The 25,679-nt window shown below is 33.5% G+C and overlaps 2 protein-coding genes across 4 annotated transcripts; one reads left to right on the top strand and one right to left on the bottom strand.

The window, feature by feature from the left end:
• LOC108024077 (60S ribosomal protein L10) lies at positions 1-5,288 on the bottom strand. Its single transcript, XM_017093852.3, has 5 exons — positions 5,192-5,288; positions 5,029-5,059; positions 4,660-4,965; positions 4,408-4,570; positions 1-229 (listed from the first exon to the last, which is right to left on the bottom strand). The coding sequence occupies exons 2-5, from the start codon at positions 5,049-5,051 to the stop codon at positions 65-67; spliced, it is 657 nt and encodes a 218-aa protein (XP_016949341.1). The 5' UTR covers positions 5,052-5,059; positions 5,192-5,288; the 3' UTR covers positions 1-64.
• Positions 5,289-7,793: 2,505 nt separating this feature from the next.
• On the top strand, positions 7,794-24,659 carry LOC108024078 (uncharacterized). 3 transcript variants are annotated; one of them, XM_050886301.1, is made up of 8 exons: positions 7,797-7,839; positions 7,912-8,115; positions 9,193-9,727; positions 9,839-10,018; positions 16,662-16,769; positions 23,375-23,516; positions 23,582-23,753; positions 23,809-24,659. In XM_050886301.1, the coding sequence occupies exons 2-8, from the start codon at positions 7,923-7,925 to the stop codon at positions 24,585-24,587; spliced, it is 2,109 nt and encodes a 702-aa protein (XP_050742258.1). In that variant the 5' UTR covers positions 7,797-7,839; positions 7,912-7,922; the 3' UTR covers positions 24,588-24,659. The 3 variants fall into 3 exon arrangements, with proteins under 3 accessions (XP_050742257.1, XP_050742258.1, XP_016949342.2); XM_050886300.1 differs by having other exon boundaries at positions 7,794-8,115; XM_017093853.3 differs by lacking the exons at positions 7,797-7,839; positions 9,193-9,727; positions 9,839-10,018 and having other exon boundaries at positions 7,969-8,115.
• The last annotated feature ends 1,020 nt before the right edge of the window (positions 24,660-25,679 follow it).

The following is a 25,679-nucleotide window of genomic DNA, read 5'->3' as shown; positions in this document are numbered from 1 at the left end:
TCTTTGCTCAGCAGTATTTATTTGAATTACAATTGTTTATGCAATATTTAAGTTGAAAATAATTTTAGGCATAAACGTCACGCTGAGTTTTTTCCCAAGCGGCAATTGGTCCGTGCTCGGGACGGTATTTAACATTGCAGCCATCGGGTTCAAGGCGGTTGTCATCGCGGAGTTCCTCATAGCGTTCTCGTTCGTATTTGGTGAATCCCCACTTTTTGGAAACATAGATCTATAAATAAAGATAAAATAATTAAAAAGCTATTCAAATTCTGGATCAAAGTGAGGTACCGAACAGAAGAAGCGCAATATATTAGTTGTTTAAAAGTAAAAATCACCACGAAAAGGAAATGGTGGAATAGAAAAAAGAAGTTGAAATACTGTTAAAAATAAGGTTAATGCCAGATATTCTTGATCAGCATCACTAGACAAGTCGATCTAGCTACGTCCGTTCGTCTCTCCGTATGTTTCCATGCAAACTAGTCTCTCAATTTTAAAGCAATCGGGCTAAAACTTTTCCAAAAGTCTTCTTTCTTTTGAAGGTAGTATATAAGTCGGAACCAGCCGGATCGGACGACTAAATCTTCTACATCTACATATACAGGAATAAGGTAAAAATTTTTTTTAATATATCTTTGGTGTTTTTTTTACCCGTTACTCGTAGAGTAAAATGTTATACTAGATTCGTCGGAAAATGAATAACAGGTAGAAAGAAGCGTTTCCGATCCCATAAAGTATATATATATTCTTGATCAGGATCACCAGCCGAGTCGATCTAGCCATGTCCGCCTGTCCTTTCGTCCTTGCTAGCATATTTAAACTTGGCAAGCAGATTCCTTGGCATACCTATCGACGGACCAAAAAAAGTGTGCCACGCCAACTCTAACGCCCACTAACCGCCCAAAACTACGGTTGCCAAAGTTTTCATGCTAGAAATGTCTTATCAATACCTATTGATCAGAGCTCGCAAATATAACTGTCGTTTCTCGTCTGCAAATAAGTGTCTCTTTCTGACTTTCAAATCGTTAAACGTTTAATTGCGAACGTGAATTTAGTGTGTTAAGTTGCGTTGTTTAAGTGTGTTAAGAAATTATTGTTGTCAAATGGAAAGAGACAGTAATAAAAATGTGCACCAATTTTATAAATTCAATTTGGATGAAATGAAATCAATTTGTAATGTTTGCGGAATTAAATTGTCCGGGAATCATTCCAAAAATGTATGACGTCACTTAACAACGAAGCATATGGACATTTTCAATGAGTGGAATAATTCTGGATCTACAAAGTTAACAGAATGCGAAGAAAAACGAAAAATATCGTATCAAACGAGTGAACAAGCAATTGTTTTTTCTTTGATCAAAATTGTAACCACAGACGGAAAACCATTCAAATTTCTAGACAGTGAAGGGTTCAACGAAATAATGGATCCAATATATAATGCACTTGGCATAAACCCTGTATCGTCTAGAAATATTATTAATTTTGTGTCAATCAAAGAACAGTTTGTAAAAGAAAATATAAATACAGTGGCTCGCAGCTTATTTCGTGCAGTTACCTAAAAAAAAGTTTAAGTCGTTATTCCGGCTAAACTAAAAAAGATAACAGAAAAATTTAAATGCAGTATCTGAATAGGGAATATTAACTTGATTATTAAACGAAAGAGATTTTATTAATCATAAAAACAAAATAATTATTTAATAAAAACAAAATGTACATTCTTTTTCTACGCCGCAGCTTATTTCGTGCATTATGTTTAAAGCCAAAACATTGAATATTTAGTCTTTATTATTTGATTATTTAAAATACTAACAAATAGATATTTTATGAAATTTTGAGCTTGGTCACACTTGAATAAAGATACAGGGGAATTACCGAAATGGCACCACGCACAACCATCGAGGAGCGAGAACTTGTGCTTAAACACTTTAAAAGTGGAAAAAGTCAGCGGGTCATTAGAGAAATGGTATCCCAAAGTCCCAGTACTGTACAATACATCATCCAAAGGTTTGTCCGAGAGAACCGCATTGAAGATAAAGTCCGAAAAGCTCCTAATAAAATTTTCAACGACCATGAAGAGCGCCGTATTGTCCGGAAAATTAGGGAAAACCCCAAGCTATCGGCCCCAAAAATAGCTTCAGAGGTCGAGGACGAAATGGGCAAGAAGTGTAGTCCTGATACGGTGCGTCGTGTGCTGCACGATCATAACTTCAACGGTCGAGTAGCACGGAAGAAGCCCTTTATCAGCAAGAAAAATATTGCTGCTCGGCTAAAGTTTACAAAGGAATACATATATTTACCGATTTCGTTCTGGGATGATGTTAACTTTGTTGATGAGTCAAAATTTAACATTTTTGGTTCAGATGGACGACAATATGTGTAACCAAATACAGAGTTGGAAAATAAGCACCTGAAACCTACCGTCAAGCATGGCGGGGATCACGTCATGGTTTGGGCCTGTATGGCAGCCTCTGGCGTGGGTAACCTCATTTTTGTTGATGGCATCATGGATGCCAAAATGTACCTTAAAATTTTAGAAGATAACCTACTGCAAACTGCTGAAAAACTTGGCATACTCGATCGTTTTCGATTTTACCAGGACAACGATCCGAAGCATTCAGCAGGAATTGAGAAGTCTTGGCTTATCTGGAACTGCCTTCATGTCGTTATAACGCCACCACAGTCTCCAGATTTGAATGTGATTGAAAATTTATGGGAAATATTGGACATTGCTATAAGGAAGAGGAAGATTTCGAACAAAAACGACCTAAAAACTGTTCTTATGGAAGAATGGCAAAAAATTCCAGTGGAAACCACTAAAAAGGTAGTTTCATCCATGAAAAATCGTTTTAAAGCCGTCCTGAACCAGAAAGGAGGACACACTAAATATTAGCGGTTAAATTACAAATAAGTTACGTAGAAGCTACTGCACGAAATAAGCTGCGGCATGGAAAAAGCCTGTACATTTTGTTTTTATTAAATAATTATTTTTGTTTTTATGATTAAGAAAATCGCTTTGATTTAATAAAGAAGTTAATATTCCCTTATAAGATTCTGCATTAAAATTTTTCTGTTATCTCTTATAGTTTAGCCGGAATAACGACTTTTTTTTAAGTAACTGCACGAAATAAGCTGCGAGCCAATGTATATAAACAAAGAAGATTCAGTTTCTACAAAACTTGTTAAAATTTATGCTGACATCGAAAACTTTGACGTAATACTTGGTCGCTTGCCATTCAATTCCAATATATTGGATTTTTTTTAATGATTTGAAACTTAGGACGCCGCATATAAGTGCACTAACGCAGGTTGAAAACTAGGAAAATTACACTAAAACAAGAAAGGAAGTTAACTTTGGCTAGCCGAAGTTTGTATACCCTTGCAGTTATAAAAAATAATCAATAATTTTATTAAATTGAATTCGAAATTCTAAAAACTATACAAATGTATATTTCCCATATTATAAGATACTATGTCAAAAAGCCCCAAAGCTGAAATTTGTTTCAATTTCAATTATCCGATCGTTCCTATGACAGCTATATGATATAGTCGTCCGATTTTAATAAATTGTAATTCGAAATTCAGAACTAATTTAAAAATGTTATTTCCAAGCTTAAAAGGTTATATATTAAAAAACACAAAAAATATAATTTTTACTTCATGTTTTCCTATTAACTTTCCGATCGTTCTTTGGCAACTATATGATATAGTCGTCCGATTTTAATAAAATTTAATTCGAAATTCAAAACCAAATAAAAAATGTTATTTCCAAGCGTAGGAGGCTATAAGTTAAAAAACGCCGAAGATATAATTTTCGATATTATTCTACGACTAATTTTCCGATTGTTTCTATTGGGGATATATGATATAGTCGTCCGATTTTGATAAAATTTAATTCGAAATTCAAAACCAAATATAAAATTTAAAAATTTAGTTCCTATGGGAGCTATTAGATATAGCTGTCCGATCCAGCTGGTTCCGACTTATCTACTACATGCAACAGAAAGAAGACTTTTGGGTAAGTTTCAGCCCGATAGCTTTAAAAATGAGAGACTAGTTTGCGTAGAAACGGACGGACAGGCGGACATGGCTAGATCGACTCGTCTTGTGACGCTGATCAAGAATATATATTCTTTATGGGGTCGGAAACGTTTCCTTCACCTCGTTGAAATCTTCTGACTGAAATCATTATACCCTCTGCAAGGGTATAAAAATTCGAACTAAATATTAAACATAAAACAAAAATTAAATTTACTACTTTATGTCATAAATGTTAAGGCAAAATATTGCGCCGTTTTTCGAAACAATAAAAAAAACCAAATCAATCCTTAAGCGGGGCAAATTATATTGTATAATTAAATGTTTTTTTTTTGGTTTTAAGTTTAAAATTAAAAATATTAAATATTTACTGACCTTCTGACGCCCAGGGAACTTGAACTTAGCACGACGCAAAGCTTCAATAACTTGAGCCTTGTAACGATCGCTTGAGCGGACAGACATAATCGGTTGGCCAATACGAACTCGAGCAACCGTGCCCTGTGGCTTTCCAAAAGCTCCACGCATTCCAGTCTGAAGCCTGAAAATAAAACAACATTAACATTATAAGTCGACAATGAAGTTACATTCATTATTCCGATGGCATTGCGAAAATAAAGTATTATTTACCTATCAGCTCCAGCACACGACAACATTTTATTGATACGGATGACGTGGAATGGGTGCAGACGCATTCTGATGTGGAACTGGTCCTTACCGCAGTATTTTACCAAATACTTGTTACAACAAATGCGGCCAGCTTCCAAAGCTTCACTACTCAGCTGTTCGTATTCATCAGAAACCAAATGAACACACAGGGGAAAATCCTCAACGGTCGCCTTTTTCCTTCCCAAATCAAATATACGAATTTTGGGGTCAGGTACGCCACGACAAAATCGAGACTTCGGGTAGGGCTTGTTTTTACAATAGCGGTAGCTGCAATAATTCAAAATTATAAATAAACAAATATACTTAACATGAATAAATAAATATTCATACCATCTTGCTGGTCGGCGACCCATTTTCACTCCTAAATTGACAACAGGATAAATAATTTTAATTATGGCAAAACGGATACAAAATGGTAAACATAATACGATATTAAACTATTAAGGCATATAATATTTCAGATTACACAAGATCTTTCGAAGAGCACACATACCTCCTCCAACGAAGCGATAGAAAAAAGAAAGACATATTTAACGGAAGCAGAAAAGGTGTCGTCGTAAGACCCACCAATCTGACACGGCATCGTCACTAAACGTTTTCCTAAACATAGAAATCATTGGAATAAGTAAACGTTATGATTATATGAAATTCACACTAAAAACTCTATACATAATAAATTCTAGCTTACGTGTGTTATATACCCTTACCATGGAGTTTATCCATTCAGAACGGTTGGAATTTTTGAATAAGCTCCATGAACACTTCAATTACTACCATCAAATTAGCAAGCGCGCTGAACAATAAAAAAAATTTAAAGTAAATGTTTAAATTTTCCCTTTCAAGAAAAATATCTTCAAATGACTTGAAAAAATTCATGGCTAACTATCACATATAGGAGTTTGTCAAATTTGGTTAGAGAACTAGCTTGGATATGTTATGTTATGGACGTCAAAACCTTATGGACCAACCGTTCAACAAGTACTAGTTGGTGAATGGACATCCGTGGGAAGACTTTATTAAGGACTATTTCACCGCTGTACATTGATAAAAAAAAAAGTATTTAAAAAAAATTTAGAAGAAATAATATTTATTGCTTTCTGGACCTCTGGCATTGATAAAGTCTGTGGGAAGACGCTGTAAAGGAATTACTCACCGCCTTACATTGATAAGCAAAATAAAATGTATACAAAAATAATAAAAAAAAAACTTATTACTCTCTGTCAGCTGAGATTAAATATAAGCATAAATTTGGCGAGACAGATGGAAATTTTATAACATTTATATGGGGACGTTTGGTTTACAAACAAGCCTATAAAAACCGTAGGTGTCACAGAAGTTTTAGCAATTTCATTTGTCGGAAAAATTACCGAAAAATGATTATGCCTGGGTACAAAAACTAATTGATTATTTATCAACTTAATTTGACTTCTTTTGAACGTTTTCCAATTACGTTTAAAAGTAATTTAAGGTTACAAAATTTATAAAATAAAGGAAAAAATCAGCTGCTTGCGGCTGCTGAATTGGATTTTTAAAAAGTAAACCAAAAATAAAGACATCGAGTGGCTAGGATGCGGCAGAGAATTCTTAGAAGCTCCTCAAAATTTATTTTGCAATCCGATGTAACTAATTCGATATTTTCGCCAATGAATCGCAAGGATATGGCTGCTTGTTCTGCTAACCTTCTTTCAAAATTGTTTACTTCTTCTGTTATGTCTTTATCTTTTTCATAGCCGCCTTCTAATCCGGTAAATAATTGGACGTTTTTCATGACACTGCTGCCAACTTTTTGCAAAGGCGGCAAGTTTTTAAAATTCTTCCCAATAGCTACAATACTAAGTACCATACTACAAATACTTCGTTAACACAACAATTAAAATTCGAACAAATTGGTACCACTAACAGGTGGTCGGTTAGCATACCCTTTTTTTTAGCTAATTTTTCAAGACGGTTTATCAAATGCTTTTATTTTTAAACCGAAGTATTAGGCAGAATGTTTATAGATTATAGAAAGCAATGTTAAATAAAAAATAAAAGATTTTGAGAAAAAAAATAAAAACGTCCCGCCTTTGCAAAAGCAAGCACTGTCGTGAAAAGTATCCTATTTATTGCCGGCTTATAAGCCGGCTATGAACTTCTTCTTCATAGCTATGAAGGTAAAAGTATACAATTTATGTTTATTACTAATTTAAACTAATAAATGTTAATTTGTTAATTTTATTTTCTGGGATAATTTTCTGCCATAAGACTCCATGTGCCAAAGAAAGACATTGGCAAAGAATTTACTAGGGGAGACCTCGTTCTTGTGACCACTGTTTGGGAGGACCTGCTGGAACAAGGGCGGGATTGACGATTTTGAGATGTGCTCCTTATTGGAAAATGGTCAAAATAAGTCAAATATCTTTCATTAGTAATTTATGGGTAACTTTTCTAAAAAAAAGGATATCGTTTAAATATCTGTGCCTATTACCATTAGAAGCAAGCGATATTTAGGTGTCTAATGCTCTCCGTAGGATCTGTTTTTCAGTTATCAGAAAAAATATAGGAAAAAGCAAAATGTAAGAGAAAGCACAAAAACCTTTTCCGAAGGTCAGTGCAGACCGCAAGGACGCATTATTCACGCTTTTGCTCATTATTGTAGGATTTGACTAATCGTCCTGGAGAAGCCCATTGAAAAAAAGTACTGGACTGGACTACACAAATACCAGCTACTTGACAGCTGTTGCGGAGCCGAATGCATATTACTTAATAAAGTTATTTTTTGGTGTTAAATAAAATAGCTGACTGCAGCGACAGATTTTTGGAAAAAAATAACCTTGAGGCTCATAAAATTTTCGAGTGCTTTTTGTGCGCAATAGATGCGCAATCCAAGGTGCAACAAAAACAAGTACATCCCTTTCGCACAATTACAACTTTTATTTAATAATTTAAAGCGAGATTTAAATCCATGCTAGTCTTTCGAAAGTGAGTTTCGGAACCAGTATGAGAATAATTTCTTGTAGCATGTCGTCTTTTCCACTGGGTAGACAAAGTGGGGAGAGGCTATAACCGATGTTTTAATAATAGATCTGCGGTAACATTATTCAGAAAATAAACATTGCCCTTGAGCACATGTTGTCGGAATTGCCGGCTTATGAAACTAAAGTAAAACGATTTTAAATAACTTTTCTTGAAAAACTTCGAAAATAACTACATTAGTACTTGATTATATATTAGGAAAGAGTAATATGGACCGACTTGTAACATCAACACTTAAAAAGCGCAAAAGTCGTGCTCGTGGGTTCCGACTCCTTATATGTTATCTTAAGCAAAGATACATAAAGTTAGAAGAAAACGTTCATATATGGCTATCAATATTATACCAATCGTGTAATTTATCTGAGTTACGTTTGTATGGTGATCTTATTTTATCAGGAATGGGTAAGTTCACTTAATCTTTTTGAGTTGCCGTGATTTAAAATTTATGTACATATATAATGTTAATACCTTTGCAGAGGGTATAATGATTTTAGTTAGAGGTTTGCACGCAGTGAAGGAGACGTTTCCGACCCCGTAAAGTATATATATTAATGATCAGCGAAGTTATAATTTGTTTCATATTATTTTTCAATTTTCCGATCGTTCCTATGACAGCTATATGATATAGTCGTCCGATTTTGATACAATTAAATCTTAATTCAGTACTAATTTAAAAATGTTATTTACAAGCTTAGAAAGTTTTTTTTTCATAATTTCCGACTACATTTCCGATCGTTTCTATGACAGCTATATGATATAGTCGTCCGATTTTTAGAAAATTTATTTAGAAATTCAAAACCAATTAAAAAATGTTATTTCCAAGCGTAGGAGGTTACATGTAAAAAACACCGAGGATAAAACTTGTTTTTTTTTTTAATTTTTCACGAAAGTTCCTATGGGAGCTGTACGATATAGTTGCCCAACCAAGCTGGTTCCGACTTATATACTCCCTGCAATAGAAAGAAGACTTTTGGGAAAGTTTCAGCCCGATAGCTTTAAAACGGAGAGGCTAGTTTGCTTAGAAACGGACGGACAGACTGACATGGCTAGATCGCAAGGGTATAAAAACTAAGCCACCAACTCGGCAATTAACTTTATAGCAGTTAATAATAATTAAAAAGTTGTCCAATTGTGTACAAACACACCCCGCAATATCAGCACCTAGCGTCAATTTCTTTATTGTACCAAGTAATACGTACGGACAGACAGATGGACATGTCTAGATCAAGTTGGCTAGTGATCCTGATCAATATATTTTATAGGTTAACTGTTACATATTTTCCAACGAATCTTTTACTCTATGATTATCGAATATAAAAATGTGTACATTTTTTTGTTCGACGTGTTTTTTACTACCTTATCAAATATCGATTACATTAACGCATAAGAGCCGCTATGATACGTACTAAAATTATTCTATAAGGCAAAACTACCGGCACATTTTTAATGTATGAATAAATATGATTGTTTACTTTACAGCTCTTCTAATAGATAGAATCCAGAGCGACGGAAATTTATCAAAAGTTTTTGCATCCACTTATTTAAATAAAGTTATTGAACGTTTATGTCTGACAGAAATATATGAAAACGAACGCCGAACGCTTGCTGCCTTGTACGTAATAAAGCGATGTCTAAAATATTACCCAAGAGGAATAAAATGTAAAAAATCAATTATTGAAAAGCTATTAATATCTTTGGTAGACCACCATATTGTTGATGTTGTTCATCAAACTGGTGAATGTTGGCTTTTGGTAGAGAATATGCACCGTAATTCCAACAGTGAAAGCGTTACTAAAAAAACAGTGTGGAAAGATTTCCAGCTTTCATTGCTTAGTAATCTTCAATATATTATAAACAACAAATTTGTGATTACAGAGAAAACGACGGATTGCCCTTCTCAAGCTAATATTTTTGTAAATTTTCCTTTTAAAGCAAAAAAAGATCCCTTTGAGAGGGTATCGCAGTCTTTTCAGCGAATTTTTAATCTTATTGAATACTTAAAAATTTTTTTGAGGTGAGTAAAGTATTTTTATCTTGATTTAAAAGTTGCGGTGCCTACCTAAGCCGTTGTTATTTTATATTTACTTTACTGTACTTTCTGTGAGTAAAACAAAACTATTTTTAGGGAACAATTTGTATTCAAAAAGTACATATGCTTACATCAAATCTTGGGTTTTATACACAAAGGACTGAAAGTAAATCCCAAGCAAGGAAATAACTTTCGAATAGATCATGCATATTTTGAAACCTTTTTACCAAAAATGTACATAAAGCTATTGGAACTTTTGGAAATTCTTATTGAAATGTAAGTAACTTCTGCTTTTATATAATAACAACTTTAAATGTTTTGTATATTCTTAAAAATGTTTAAGAAAAGAAAAGGTATCAAACAGCTCCAAATGTATTTTAGGTGCAAAATAAAAAAAAAGAAAAGGTACAGCTCCAAATGTATTTTAGGTGCAAAATGAATATTTTTGAATGCCCCTTAACTTCTTTCTTAAAAATCTGACAACTATATTATAGTACCATAGGAACGATCGATGGTAAAATAATATGAAACAAGGGAGAACGCTATAGTCGAGTGCCTCGACTATCAGATACCCGTTATTCAGCTTGAGGGAGAAAAATAAAAATGGAAATATATAAGCAGCAAAGAAATTTTTAAGCGCCACCTACAGGCTATTTTGGTATATGTTATGTGGGCGGCAGACAGTTTTAAGCGTTTTAGACATTTGGGGCCGTTAGAGTGGGTGTGGCAAATATTTTTTTGGGTCAATCGAAAGGTTTTAATGAGACAAATACATTTACATTTCAGTTAAAATTTTTGTTCTATCATAAAACCTGTAGGGTCTACAGATTTTAGCGGATTGTGGGCGTTCAAGTGGGCGTGGCACCTCGCTGCATGCTGCATGCCAGGTCTGACGGTTATAGCTTTTATAGTTTCCGACATCTCAGCGTTCTTGCGGACAGAAGGACATGGCTAGATAGACTCGTCTAGTGATCCTGATAAAGAATATATTTATAATTTATGGGGTCGGAAACGCTTCCTGCTACCTGTTACATACTTTCCGACGAACCTAGTATACCCTTTTAATCTACGAGTAGCGGGTATAACAATTATTTCTTCGGTGTTTTTTAACATATAACCTTTTACGCTTAGAACTGACAGTTCTTAATTGGTTTTGAATTTCGAACTAAATTTTTTAAAAATTGGACGACTATATCTTATAGCTGCCACAGAAACAATCGGAAATTTAGTCGAAAATTATGAAAAAATTTTATCTTTGGTGTTTTTTAACATATAACTTTCTAAGCTCGAAAAGAACATTTTTTAATTAGTTCTGAAATTTGATCTAAATGTCATAGGAACGATATGAAAATTGGTGGCAAAATAATATGAAATTATAGCTTTGGTGCTTCTTGACATATAACCTTCTTAGCTTTGAAATAACAATTTATCATTAGATTAGTTTTTTTTTGCAATTCAATTAAATAAAAATCGGACTACTCTAGCATATGGATGTAAAAAAAATTAAAAAATTAAAATATTTTTCTTTTAACTGAAAGGGTATACAAACATCGGCTTGCCGATATTACCCTCCTTTCTTGTTTTTGATTTGTATACCCGTTATTTTAAAGGGTTGGAGTAAAAGGGTATTTTAGATTCTTCTTCTTTATACGATATCAACAGAAGTATTACATCCATTAAAGTTTAAAAAATTCGACATTTTCAAAACCTTTTGAAAAATTAAAGGGTGATATTGCATGCGTAAAATAAAATATCTACCACCTAAATGGACTCAATTCAATATTTAAAAAAACACTTAGATAACAATAATATTTTTTTTCAAAATACAAATATCATTTTGTAAATAGAAAACATAATAAAATTTAGAGCTTTACAGGTTATAGCGTTATGCCGAAGCAAAATAAGTTTTACCATATCTTTGCGTTCATACGAACGGACGGACATTGCGTTTAATCCTGTCCTGGGGTCGAAAACAGAAGTTTTCAACGCAGTGAAGGAGACGTTTCCGACTCCATAAAGTATATATATTCTTGATCAGCGTCACAAGACGAGTCGATCTAGCCATGTCCGTCTGTCCGTCCGTTTCTAGGCATACTAGTCTCTCAGTTTTAAAGCTATCGGGCTGAAACTTACCCAAAAGTCTTCTTTCTGTTGCATGTAGTAGATAAGTCGGGACCAGCTGGATCGGACAGCTATATCTAATAGCTCCCATAGGAACTATCGGGGAAAAAATTAAAAAAATAAAACTTTGGTGTTTTTTAACATATACCTTTCTAAGCTTGTATATAACATTTTTAAATTAGTGAATTCTGAATTTCGAATTAATATTATCAAAATCGGACTACTATATCATAAAGCCCCCATAGGAACAATCGGAAAATTAGTGGTAAAATAATATCGAAAACTTATATCTTCGGTGTTTTTTAATTTATAACCTCCTACGCTTGGAAATAACATTTTTTATTTGGTTTTGAATTTCGAATTAAATTTTATCATAATCGGACGACTATACCATATATACCCCATAGAAACAATCGGAAAATTAGTGGTAAAATAATACTGGAAAATTATATCTTCGGTGTTTTTTTAACTTATTGCCTCCTACGCTTGGAAATAACATTATTTATTTGGTTTTGAATTTCGAATTAAATTTTATTAAAATCGGACGACTATATCATATAGCTGTCATAGAAACAATCGGATAATTGGTGAAAAATAATATGAAACAAAATTATTGCTTTGGGGCTTTTTTGACATATTATCTTATAGTATTAGGAATATAAATTTTTATATTTTTAAAAATTTCGAATTAAATTTTATAAAATTATTGATTTATTTATAACCGCAAGTGTATACAAACTTCGGCTTGCCGAATTTAACTTCATTTCTTATATACCAAAACGTTTTTTTAAACAAGTTTACCTTTTTTTTTCATTGCCGCTTTTAGACACGTTCCTGGCATATTAGTTTTATTTAATTTTTATACCAACTCCATTGACATGCAAAATTTTCGTCTAGCTATTTCCAAACAGAAAAAAAATTGTGTTTATTCCGTCAAAATAATAATAAACATGGAGGCATTCCCTTTTATAATAAAAAAAGTCAAGATAATTGGACAATATAATAATATCTATAGTAATATTCATCAAATAAGTGCATAATTAAAAAAAATAATGGTTACTATAAGAAATAGTTATGTGACTACAAGAAAATGTACATTAACCCAACCAATGGATTCCAGATCGCTTTTGTAAAGTTATCGAACTCATAAAATAAAATTATTGAATATTTTATAAAAAATATATTTTTACATTGAAATGATTCCCACGGATTCGATTTTGCAAGACCTGTTTAAAGACTCACTTAAGAAAGAGCGGGACGGATATACATTTTCTTCTGTTGTGGAAAGTTTTCAGAGAGAAATGGACTTGCGGACTTAAACCCTAATATATTTAGGTCTGTGAAGTCAATTTGTGACGGTGTACTTCAACAAAATGACTTAGTGAGAGTTGAAATTTGGTGTTCTCATAATAAGTTGTCTTTAAACTTGTCAAAACGTTTTTACGTTTGGTACAGCAAACGAGTAATTAATATCCTCTGCTCGTATTCCAGATCGAAAAATGCTTCGTTTGTCTGAATTCCGACTGGTACCACCGACATCAATCGAGCGGATTCAGAAAAAAACCTACCCCGTCCCCTCTTACTCTTGTGCACCTTTTTTTCCTACAAGATCGTGGAAAACTAGCGCAATAGGTATACTTTTGCAGAGGGTATAATGATTTCAGTCAGAAGTTTGCAACAATTATTTCAGTCAGATACGTTTCCGACCCCTAAAAACATATATATCAGCGTCAGTAGGCGGGTCGTCCGTTTCTACGCAAGCTAGTCTCTTAGTTTTAAAGCTATCGGGCTGAAACTTTCCCAAAAGTCATCTTTCTATTGCAGAAAATATATAAGTCGGAACCAGCCGGGTCGGACAACTATATCTTAGAGCTCCCCAAGGAACTGTCGGGGAAAAAATTAAGAAAAAAAGTTTGATCTTCGGTGTTTTTTACATGTAACCTCCTATGCTTGGAAATAGCATTTTTTAATATGTTCTGAATTTCGGATTAAATTTGATCAAAATCGGACGATATCATATAGGTGCCATATGAACGATCATAAAAATTGGTGGAAAAATAATATGAAACAAATCATAGCTTCGGTATTTTTTGACATACAGAAAGTCGGAACGAGCCGGAGCGGACAACTATATTTTTAAAAAAGGAAGAACGCTATAGTCGAGTGTCTCGACTATAAGATACCCGTTACTCAGCTTTAGGGAGCAAAAAGGGAGTGAAGATATATAAGCTGCAAAGCTATATTTTATGGCGTCACCTTCCAGATATTTCAGTAGATACTATGTGGCCGGTAGACAGATTTAGCGTTTAATCTGTTTGTGGGCGTTAGAGTGGGTTTTTTTTAGGTTAGTCGATAGATATTGACGAGAAAAACACATTTCAGTTAAATTGTTGTTTCTACAGATTTTCACGGATTGTGGGCGCTAATGTGGGTGTGGCATCCTGCTGACAAACTTACACTGCGTAGGAAGCCCGAGAATCTGCATGCTGAGTTTGACTGTTCTAGCTCTTATAGTTTCCGAGATCTCAGCGTTCATACGGACAGACAGACGGACGGACAGACGAACATGGCTAGATCGACTCGGCTAGTGATCCTGATCCTGATCAAGAATATATACACTTTATGTAATCGGAAACGCTTCCTTTTACCTGTTACAAACTTTCCGTCGAATGTAGTATAGCCTTTTATTTGCTTATTTATTTATTTCGCCAACAGTTGGTACCTTAACTGGCTACTTTACTAGTATTAAGTCTCTTGGGGAGCATGGGTCCTGCCGCATGTGAGATCTAAGTTTTTCCAAAAGTATAACGCTCTACATAGAGGCTCATTAAAAGCACAATTTGCTCTAAGGGCCGGAATATAAAAGGTTCGAATGTCGTTAAGGACCTACCAGCCACAAAAAAAACTGCAGGGCAGTTTATTTAAGAAGACAGCAGGTCACAAAAAAAAACAAGAAAGGAATTTAACTTCGGCTAGCCGAAGTTTATATACCCATGCACTTATAAGGAATTATTAAAATAATTTTAAAGTTTTAACTATTGTTGCTTCAGTGATATTAAAAAAAATATTTCATTATTCCTCTGACCCTTTTTTTTGACAGCTGTATGTTAGAGTCGTCCGAGTTTTATTACATTTAATTCCAAATTCCTAAAAATTAAAAAAATCATATTCCTAATATTATAATATAATATTATAATACTAGTACTGTGCAAAAAGTAAGGTGAAATTTCCATTTAAAATTAGGATAGCCAACTAGTTCTTTTTTTCTTGAGTTGGCAGGACTGTTGCTGGCATCTGGCGGTAATTCATGTCAATGTCAGTATCAGTACTATATTTACGCTTGTGTTTACCAAATGATCAAGAATGCTTTTGTCGATTTTTACAATGTCTGATTTAATTGAGCAGAGAAGTGCCATCAAATTTTGTTTGCGGAATGAAATTACGGCTGCTGAAACTTTGAGGATGAGACTTGGATTTATGCTTACGACCCTGAAACAACAGGCCAATCAAGCGAATATCGTGCTAAAGGCGAGGGCAGACCGAAAAGAGCACGTCAAAGTCGTTCAAAAATCAAGGTTATGATGACGATTTTCGTGGTGTGGTGCACTATGAATTCGTTCCACCTGGCCAAACTGTTAATAAGGAATATAATTTGAGCGTTATGCGTCGTTTGCATGAAGCAATTCGTCAAAAAGACCAGAACGTTGGCATAAGTGTATTTTATCGGGAGGGGATTATTTTGAAGGGGATGAAATTGATTCAGGAGAATAAATAAAGAATTTTCACTTTACAAACAAATTCACAATTCACCTTACTTTTTGACCCCAGTAGTATATAATACCTGCAATAGAAATAGGACTTTTGGGAAGGTTTCAAGTTGATAGCTTCAAAACTGAAAGACTACTTTGCATAGAAACGGACAGACGAACACGCGTAGAATGACTCCCCTAGTGATGCTGATCAAGAATATATGTATACCAATATATTGTTCGGGAACTTCTTACTGAAATTATTATACCCTCTTCAAGGGAATAAAAAGTAAAAACTACAAACATAATAAAATTGATTTGAAGAAGTTTTAAAGTCGTTTTTATTAGGGACATTAGGTTGTATTAAATAGGTTATATATCGAAGCCGCCTTTCTTATTTATTCACATTATGAAGCCTGACATGACTGAGAACAACAACAATAAAAATCAATAAAAATAAAAATTACTCCCATTTAAGTTTTGTTATTTAGATGTGATTTTGCTTCAGAGAAATTTAAAGCAATTTAGTTATTTTTAATTTTTTTTAATTTTTTTTTCATTTTTTAACAATGCAGTCATGTATAGAGTTTAGATTTAAAATAAGTCGGATAGCAAACATCGCGTTTTTTGTGCTCTTTGCCTAACGTGTAGATAATGTAGCACAATTTTGTATGTTACTTTTTTCCAGCCGAATCGAAGTATCAATATAAATCAAAACAAGAAAGAAAGTTCAGTTCGACAAGCCAAAGTTTGTATACACTTGAAGTTGTAACAAAAAATTAATGTTAGTAACACCATGTTAAATTTTTACGAAATTTTTAAAAATATTTTTCTTATTATCTCTTTGATCGTTTCTTTGACAACTATGTGTTAGAGTAAAGGTGATCACGAATATAAATATTTTATGGGTCGGAAACGTCGCCGTCATTGCGTAGCAAACTTCCTACTAAAATCCTAATACACTCTGTAAGAGTATACAATTTTTAAAATTACCTTTGTTATTGATTTTGAATTCTTCTTAAACTAATTTTTTAAATGTTTATTTAAAGATGTTATACACACCTCAGAATGGACTTCAGAATTGTTTTAAACATTTTAATGGATGCCCTCGAAAGGACAAAATCAATGTTACCTGCCGCAAATCAGAAGCAATTCACGTAAGTACTTATATTGTTAAAATCTGTACAAGGCTAAAGTTTGAAACAGTATTATTTGCTATGCATCTGAAAAAAAAAACTGATTACAGACTGTCGAAGTTATTTAGATATTTTTACCCATTAATCGTAGAGTACAGACTAGAGAGATTCGTCAGAAAGTATTTAACCAGCAGAAATAAGTATTTCCTATCGTATAAAGGGCCATTCTTTTACAAACCGAAACTAAAACTTTTTTACGTATACTATTCGGAAAATAAGTAAACAAGCGTGTACGGATTTGGGAGAAAATATTCATTTTTTTTTGTTAGTATTTGTTAAAGTTTGTAAAAAAAAACTACTTTTTAAAAAGTATACGATTATCCGATTGATTTCATGTCTTCTGCATAAAATCCTCCGAAACCTCTGCTTTTTAAATAAATTGTTTTAAACACACAAATTTTTTAATTCATAAAAAAAAATGTAAATTAAAATTTTTTTTACTATTTCTCCCACAAACATTTTTTTTAAATTTTAAATTTTGTTACCTACACTCGGATTTTTTTTAGGTACTGTATTTCACTGCTTTATACCAGAAACCCACAAATTTGCTACAGCTAAGCACTTTTCATTAAATGAAAAATCGACATGTGTTAAAATAATTGCAAGCCGAAAGTTTCTATATCTTTGCAGTTATAAGAAATAATCAACTTTAGTAACAACATGTTAAATTTTTAATTTCATTATTTTTTTTAGATCATTTTTATTATTATTAAATTGAATTCCAAAATTCTTAAAAATTTAAAAAATGTTATTTTCAAGCTTAATAGGCTATACATATGTGAAAAAAACACGAAAGATATAATTTTTCCTTATTTTGCGACTAATTTTGCAGTTGTTTCTATGGCAGCTATATGATATATTCGTAGACGTTCGATTTTTATCAAATTTAATCCGGAACTCAAAACCAATTAAAAAATGTTATTTCCAAGCGTAGGAGGTTATATGTTAAAAAAACACCAAAGCTATAATTTTTTCATATTCGCCGACTAATTTTGAGATCGTTTCTATGGCAGCTATATGATATAGTCATCGTTTTTTGATAAAATTTTCGAAATTCCGAACTAATTAAAAAATGTTATTTCCAAACATAGAAGGTTATATGTTAAAAAGCACCAAAGATATAATTTTTTAGTTAGTTCTGAATTTTGAATTAAATTTGATCAAAATCGGACACCTATATCATATTACTGCCATCGAAATAACCGGAAAATTAGTCGGAAATTATGAAAAAATGTTATCTTCGGTGTTTTTTCAACATATAACCTTCTAAGCTTGGAAATAATATTTTATATTACATTTTATCAAAATCTGACGACTATATCATATAGCTGTCATAGGAACGATAGGAAAATTGGTGAGAAAATAAAAAATTTGATAGTCGAGTCAATAAACTATAGCGATCTTTCTCGATCGTTTTAATGGCAGCTATGTATATGATATAGTCTTATAATTTTGATAAAATTAAGTTCGAAATTCAAACCCTTTTTAAAAATGTTATTTTCAAGCGTAGGGGGTTATATGTTAAAAAAAACCAAAGATCTCATTTTTTTTTTTTAATTTTTTCCAAATATTTCTATGGGAGCTATAAGATTTAGTGGTCCGATCCAGCTGTTTTCGACTTATATACTATATGCTAAAGAAGAACGGACGGAAAGACGCATATGACTAGATCGACTCGTCTAGTGATGCTGAACTAGAATATAAATACTATATGTGGTCGGAAACGTCTCCTTCACTGCGTTGCAAACTTCTTACTGAAATCAATATACCCTTTGCAAGGGTATAAAAAGCTGGTTCCGAAATAATGAAAAAGAAGGGTCGAAAACAACGAAGCTAAAATGTATATCTCATTATATTTCCTGTTTTTCCCAAGATAAGTCTTCTTTTAAAAAATATTGCGATAGCTAGAAAATAGTTTGCCTCTTATGCTGATGAAGTCCATATTTTGGTGGGTCGATTTGGAGTTCTTCAAATCGCGTTTGAGCTTCCGTATTTTACAAAAAAGAATACAAAAGAATACATACAAAGTTTGGGAGCATTGTCTCAAAATTAAAAAGAACTAGCAGCTTTAACAGGGAACAGGGGCAATCGGATATAGAATGTTTTGCTTCAGGAGCAAAGCCCTATGCCTTTTTTCTTTATTAAAAAGAAAAATTAGTTTCCTTTGAAAATGCACGATGCGATATTTGCAATATATTATGTATCACAAAAAGGTAGCGTACTATTTTCAGTCTACTTTTTTTATGATTAGTAATCTTGTAATCTATATCTCTATCATGTACTTCTGCTGAGCGCCCTTTTGTCCCTTTTACAAATAGGAAAAGCAGCGTAATGGTGACATTACGCTAGAAAAAAGGGTGGAGTGCGGGAGCAGGCAGCCTAACGCCTACCCAGCTGAAAAAGAAAGTAGCGCAAAATTGTCAAAGAAGAGGAGACGGATAGTATTTAATAGCTAATAGACTTGTGATTGAAAATCAGACAAGACAGAAGTCAAGAAAAAGAGGATAGAGCTATATACTTTATAGGGTCGGAAACGCTTCCTTCTAAGTCTTATATACTACCCGAAAAATATGGAATAAACAAGGGAAAACGCTATAGTCGATCGACCATAAGTTATCTGTTACTTAGCTAAATGGAGTGAGAGAGGGAAGAAGAAGTTATTCATCCAGCAAATCTGTTTTTTCACTAGCAAGCTCTGGTCCGCACAATGAATTTCATATAAACTCTTAATGAAATTGTAACCAGTGGTATCTTCTCACAAACATATTCTTGGGGAAAAAAATAAATTTATATTATAAAATATCTTTAATAAATATACCTTTTATCATCAAAATTACACCTCGTACCCCATTTTTAAAACAGTTTTAAGATAATCAAAGAATAAGGACATAGTCATAGAAAAACAGGAACCATCGGAAAAAAAATTGGTAGGAAAATAATATTAAACAAATTAAAGCTTTTGGGGTTTTGACATTTTATCTTATAATATTGGGAATATAACTTTTTATATTTTTAAGAAATTGGAATTCAATTTAATAAAAATCGGACTACTCTAACATATAGATTAAAAAAAAGGATACCACTGAAGTCAGCAACTTAACATATGGCATCCTTTTATAATTTTAACAACTTCTGTAACTTTGACATGAAAACAAGTTCAGCATTGTTTTAAATACTATTATACAAAGTTATATTATATTTCCCAAACGTGCGGTATAATCTTGAAGTCCTGGCTTTGTGGTGGTGAACATTACTGTCGGGGACCATAATACAGACTCTATCCTTCACGATATGCTCCTAATGCTTAGGATCATACTTCTGTTGGAAGATCTAGTCAGTACGGAAGCACAATTTCTGCAAATATTTTTTTTTAATTATGTTCCTCTTTGGTCTTATATTGAAAACGATCTAGATTACCGTCAAACAAGTGCTCTATTTTATGGCTGAAACTGCTCCCCATATCATGACAGATGGTGCCTTAGACTTGATTTTTAACACTGACAGTTTTTGTAATAACTTAATCCATTATTTAACAGACTGTAGCGCTTATTTGCGAATTTCAGTTTACAGACAAAACCTCTACCTACCAGGCTACTTAAAACTTATAAAATAAGGTACACTTTATTATACCCGTTACTCGTAGAGTGAAAGGGTATGCAGGATTCGTCGGAAAGTATGTAACAGGTACAAGGAAGTGTTCCCGACCCTGTCCGTCTGTTTGTCTGTCCTTATGAACGCTGAGATCTCAGAAACTATAAGAGCTAGAACAGTAAGACTTGGCATGGAGATTCCTGGTCTTCCTGCGCAGTGTAATTTTGTTGCGGGGTGCCACGCCCACTCTGACGCCCACAATTCGAAAAAATCTGTTGGGCCTACAGTTTTTATGATAAAAAGCAATTTTAAGTGAAATGTGTTTTTCTCGCTTAAATCTGTCTGCCGCCCACATAACATCTACTGAAATATCTGGTAGGTGGCGCCCTAAAATATAGCTTGGCTGCTTATAAAAATGTGCTACTCCCACTCTAACGCCCGCAGACGGTTTAAACGCTTAAATCTATCTTCCGCCCACATAGCATCTACTGAAATGGCTTTGCTGCTTATATATTTCCATTCCCCTTTTGCTCCCGTAAGCTGAGTAACGGGTGTCTGATAGTTGAGGCACTCGACCATAGCGTTCTTCCTTGTTATTCTCATTTATTAAAGCAAAGATTAAAAGATTTGAATAGTTCAGGGAAAAATAAACATTTTTAAGTATTGTGTGAGTAACTGAAATTTAGGTGACTGAAGTTTAGGTTTAGTTTTTTCTGCAAGAACTATTTTGTACAAGAATACCAACAGCTACCAAGATGAAAACACAATTTTCGACTTGGTAGACGGATCGCTTATTGGTACATTTTACCACACCACTGGTCCACTGGTCGACGGAGAAACCGCAGACTATACCCGGTACCCAAATGTTCAGCTTCAGTGACGGCAGTTTTTGAACATAACACACAAAAAACATTTCTAGAAAAAGAAAATGATATTAACCTTCAAAGGGTTGGATTTGTCGGAAAATATGTAACAAGTAGAAGGAAGCGTTTCCGACCCCATAAATTATATATATTCTTGATCAGGATCACTAGCAGAGTCGATCTAACCATGTCCGTCTGTCCGTCCGTCTGTCTGTCCGTATGAACGCTGAGATCTCGGAAACTAAGAGCTAAAAAAGGCAGACGTGGTGGCGCCCTAAAATATCGCCATTTCTCATTTAAACTCTGTAACGGGTATCTGATAGTCGCACAATAGCGTTCTTCCTTGTTTTTTAATATAAATGTTAAAGTGGGAGCGGTAAGTTTCGAGTAAGAAAAATTCGAGTATTAAACGTTTTATTGCCAACTTGGTCCACATTAAATTGGACGAATATCTATTCGTCAGAGCTAGAAAGTAAGAATTATTCCCATAAATTCGAAGTTTAGTTCACGGCTTTTTGGCAAGCTTGGTCATGCTAACAAATCGAAATTGCAACTATTTAAATAGGGGTGAGGTCCATAAGTGGCGACGGTCTGTAAATTGGGACTTTCGTCTTCCTTCTCATTTTAGTGAATTAACTTTTCGTAAATATATTTTAAGACAAGCTTAGGCTTTAAGTCTGTTACCATTTTCAACTTGTTGTGGCTTCAGGCTTCTGTCGGTACGCCTGAACAATTCCTGCTTGGTAATCAAGGCAACCGTTTGACGTAGCCATAGCAGTCCTCGCAACAGTCGAAGGGGTTTCGAACTGGGATTCACGGTAGCCAATTTATTGTGTTACTGGATACCGGAATCAACATAGCTAATTGATGCGCTTTCCAGATAATCGCCACATACCATTAATACCACGTCAGGATAGGTAGGTCACAACGACAGTGCTGTCAAGGCTACTGGATCACATATGTGCACCACACTAGGTTCCAAAGTTTGCCCAACTACCGTTACTTCTTTCTCATGGCACGCCGGCGGTCTCTCGTCTTTCGCCGTCTGGCTCCTTCGACTACCGGCACGCTCTGTCGACCCTCTCCGCTCCTTGTAACCAAACTCTCTTGCTTCATTCCCTGCATATTCTTTTCCTATGTACTCTCTGCATTTACGTATTCAGTAACTGACAGGTCCCGGTAAATTTTCGCTTTTAATTATGAGGAGTAACTTACACCTAAATAAATTTTTAAATTTCCAACATTATCAACTAAATTATTTCTTGACTTTAACATTAAGTAAAATAGATAGAATGGATCAGCGTCACTAGACGAGTCGATCTATCCATGTCCGTCTGTCCGTTTCTACGCAAACTAGTCTCTCAGTTTGAGAGCTATCGGGCTGAAACATTCCCAAAAGTCTTCTTTCTATTGCAGGTAGTATATAAGTCAGAACCAGCCGTATCGGACAACTATACCTTATAGCTCCCATAAGAACTATCGGGGAAAAAATGTAAACAAAAATTATATCTTCCGTGTTTTTTAACATATAATTTTTTAAGCTTGGAAATAACATTTTTTAACTAGTTCTAAATTTCGAATTAAATTTTATCAAAATCGGACGACTATATCATATAGCTGCCATAGGAATGATCGAAAAATTTGTGGTAAAATAATATGACAAAATTATATCTTGTTTTATCTTTATATCTTTTTTTTTCCTACGCTTGGAAATAACATTTTTTAATTGGTTTTGAATTTCGAATTACGGACGAGTATATCATAAAGCTGCCGATCGGAAAGTTAGTCGGAAAATATGAAAAAAATATATCTTTCGTGTTTTTTCACATATATCTTTCTAAGCTTGGAAATAACATTTTTCAAATTTTTAAGAATTTCGAATTCAATTTAATAAAAATCGGACTACTCTAACATATAGATGTCAAAAAATGGTAAAAAAAATATAACGAACATTTTTTTTTTAATATCACTGAAGTTAGCAAAAATCTTTAAAAATTTCATGAAAATCACTACAAGTAATCTACAATGAGGTGCCTCTCTATCTTATTGTCGCTGAAGAAGTGGTGGACTTCCTTGTTAAATATACTAATGATTTTAAATTTTATATTTCAGCAATGTACGTTTAATTCTGTATAGAGTAATATCGTTATGGTGCTCTACTCTACAAGAAGGAAGCCACTGTGAAATTATTTCGGAGACTCTTGTTAAGGAAATATTGGACGACTTAGTTATGCGTAACGAAACTTCATTTGGCGTAAATATTATGTTGTAAAGCCATATAGCCAATATAAATTTTAAAATTTTCATATCCTATACAAGGGAGACGAATCAAATTCGAAGACAAAAACCACAACTAAAAATATATTTTCGATGTTGGAGGTGTCATTCAATAAAGAAGATTATGACATTCTTCGATCTCAAGCTCATTTTTGTCTGCAACAACTGTTATTATCCTCTGGCCATTTAATTAAAAAGCAAATTTTAAAGGAAAGTATTATTCACATAGTAACAAATTTGAACAATAATTTTAAATTTTTTACAGGAAGTGCATAACGCCTTATTGGGAATTTGCGTTACAATACATTCAGAACCGACAACAATAGAAGCTTTGCAAAACATATGGGATTGTCGCTTAGAAGTTTACAAAACGTTTGAATATTTGATAAAATTGCGGAACTATGAGTGTCTTACACCTTCGGAAATAATTTTGAACCTTTTAAATGAATCGCGTTCATTTGTAAACAACATTGAACTACGCCAAAGTTATTATGCCCACTTTCAGGAACTTATGGTTCATCCTGACAAGATGGGAATACAATTTCAAGAAGGGTTTAACAATTTAATGTTTTGCCATACAAACATTTGCGTTTCTAAAAATTCTAGATGTTTATCACCTATAGACATTGCTCAGTCAAACATTCACAATGAAAACGCGATAGTTAATCAAAACAATTTACAAAATTCTAGCTGTGATGATAACTCTCAATATAGTAACAAGGATCATTTAAATGAAATATCCACTAAAATAGTTAATCGTATAGCATATGAAAAAAATATTCCATTTGATGCAAAATCATTAAATGAGGACAATGTACAAAAAAAAAATAACTCACAAGAAAAAACTTCAAAGGACTTACTTAACAAATGTAACGAATCGTCGGATTCCTGCCTCTTATTCAATGACGATGAAATAAAGCCTGGCCTTGCATCATCTTATCGCAGTGTTGAAGAACATGTTAAAGTGTTTCCTATGGATAATGGGAAATCAGATGATGCTAAATTGATTGCAGACTTGGAAGCAATATTCGTTTGCGAACTTAAATAAATAACACTTTTGCATTTGTACTGTATTTGCGCCATTTTACAAATAAAACTTTAATACATTTGGATTATCTAATATTTATTTATTTATATTATCTAAAAATATCACAGTTCTGCAATCTATCAGCTAGACAATGCCAGAAGAGGTGTTTTATCGCCTCCCTCTAAGGTATTTCTAAAATGTCAGCAATGCCTAAAGCATTTAAACGTATTATCACTTCTCATTTGCAACATTTATGTTCCTCGCTTATATCACCGTGTCAGCATGGTTTTGTTAAGCGAAGATCGACCACCACCAACCTTCTTGAGTTGACATCTATTGTAATAAATGGGTTTAAGAAAAATATGCAGATTGACATTGTATATACAGATTTTAGTAAGGCCTTTGACTCCGTTAACCACTCACTTCTTTTATTTAAATTAGATCAGCTTGGGTTTCCTGGTAATCTATTATCTTTGAATGTTACTTGAATGGTAGGACTCAGAGGGTTATATTCAAGAATGCTGTTTCAAAATTGATCTACGTGACATCTGGAGTGCCTCAGGGTAGTCATTTGGGCCCTTTGCTGTTTACTTTGTTTATTAACGATCTTCCCTCAATCATAACACATTCTCGTGTACTAATGTATGCTGATGATGTTAAGCTTTGGTTATCATATAATGATATAGCGTCGGGATTTAACTTACAGTCGGATATTGATTGTTTTCATGGATGGTGTGAGTACAACCTTTTAAATTTGAACTGCCTTTAATGCAACGGTATGACTTTTTATAGGGGTACTCCTACGTTTATCAGTTACTTTCTTAAAAAAGCGCCACTTGACCGTATATATTCAATTAACGATTTAGGTGTTCTTCTTGACCCTAAACTTAAATTTGACTGCCACATTATGTCCACTGTTAACAACGCCATAAGTGTTCTTGGGTTTATAAAGCGTTCGTCAAAAGAATTTGATGACCCTTATACGACCAAATTATTATTTACCTCCCTTGTCCGTCCTATTTTGGAATATTGTTCGTCGGTTTGGAGTCCACAATATCAAGTGCACATTGACCGTATTGAGTCGGTACAAAAAAAAATTTCTCTTTTTTACCC

This window comes from Drosophila biarmipes, chromosome 3L (genome assembly GCF_025231255.1).
Source record: "Drosophila biarmipes strain raj3 chromosome 3L, RU_DBia_V1.1, whole genome shotgun sequence".
Lineage (NCBI taxonomy): Eukaryota > Metazoa > Arthropoda > Insecta > Diptera > Drosophilidae > Drosophila > Drosophila biarmipes.
The sequence above is the reverse complement of the archived record's forward strand: the minus strand, read 5'-3'. Positions and strand labels throughout refer to the sequence as shown.

Excerpts from the sequence above, each read along its gene's own strand:
- LOC108024077 (XM_017093852.3), bottom strand. The coding sequence starts at position 5,051 with ATGGGTCGCCGACCAGCAAGATG. Across the intron at positions 4,966-5,028 it reads GGTCGCCGACCAGCAAGATG|CTACCGCTATTGTAAAAACA; the intron begins GTATGAATATTT and ends GAATTATTGCAG. Across the intron at positions 4,571-4,659 it reads TCGTGTGCTGGAGCTGATAG|GCTTCAGACTGGAATGCGTG; the intron begins GTAAATAATACT and ends TTTTATTTTCAG.
- LOC108024078 (XM_050886300.1), top strand. The coding sequence starts at position 7,923 with ATGGACCGACTTGTAACATCAACACTTAAAAAGCGCAAAAGTCGTGCT. Across the intron at positions 8,116-9,192 it reads TCTTATTTTATCAGGAATGG|CTCTTCTAATAGATAGAATC; the intron begins GTAAGTTCACTT and ends TTTACTTTACAG. Across the intron at positions 23,754-23,808 it reads AAAGCAAATTTTAAAGGAAA|TGCATAACGCCTTATTGGGA; the intron begins GTATTATTCACA and ends TTTTACAGGAAG.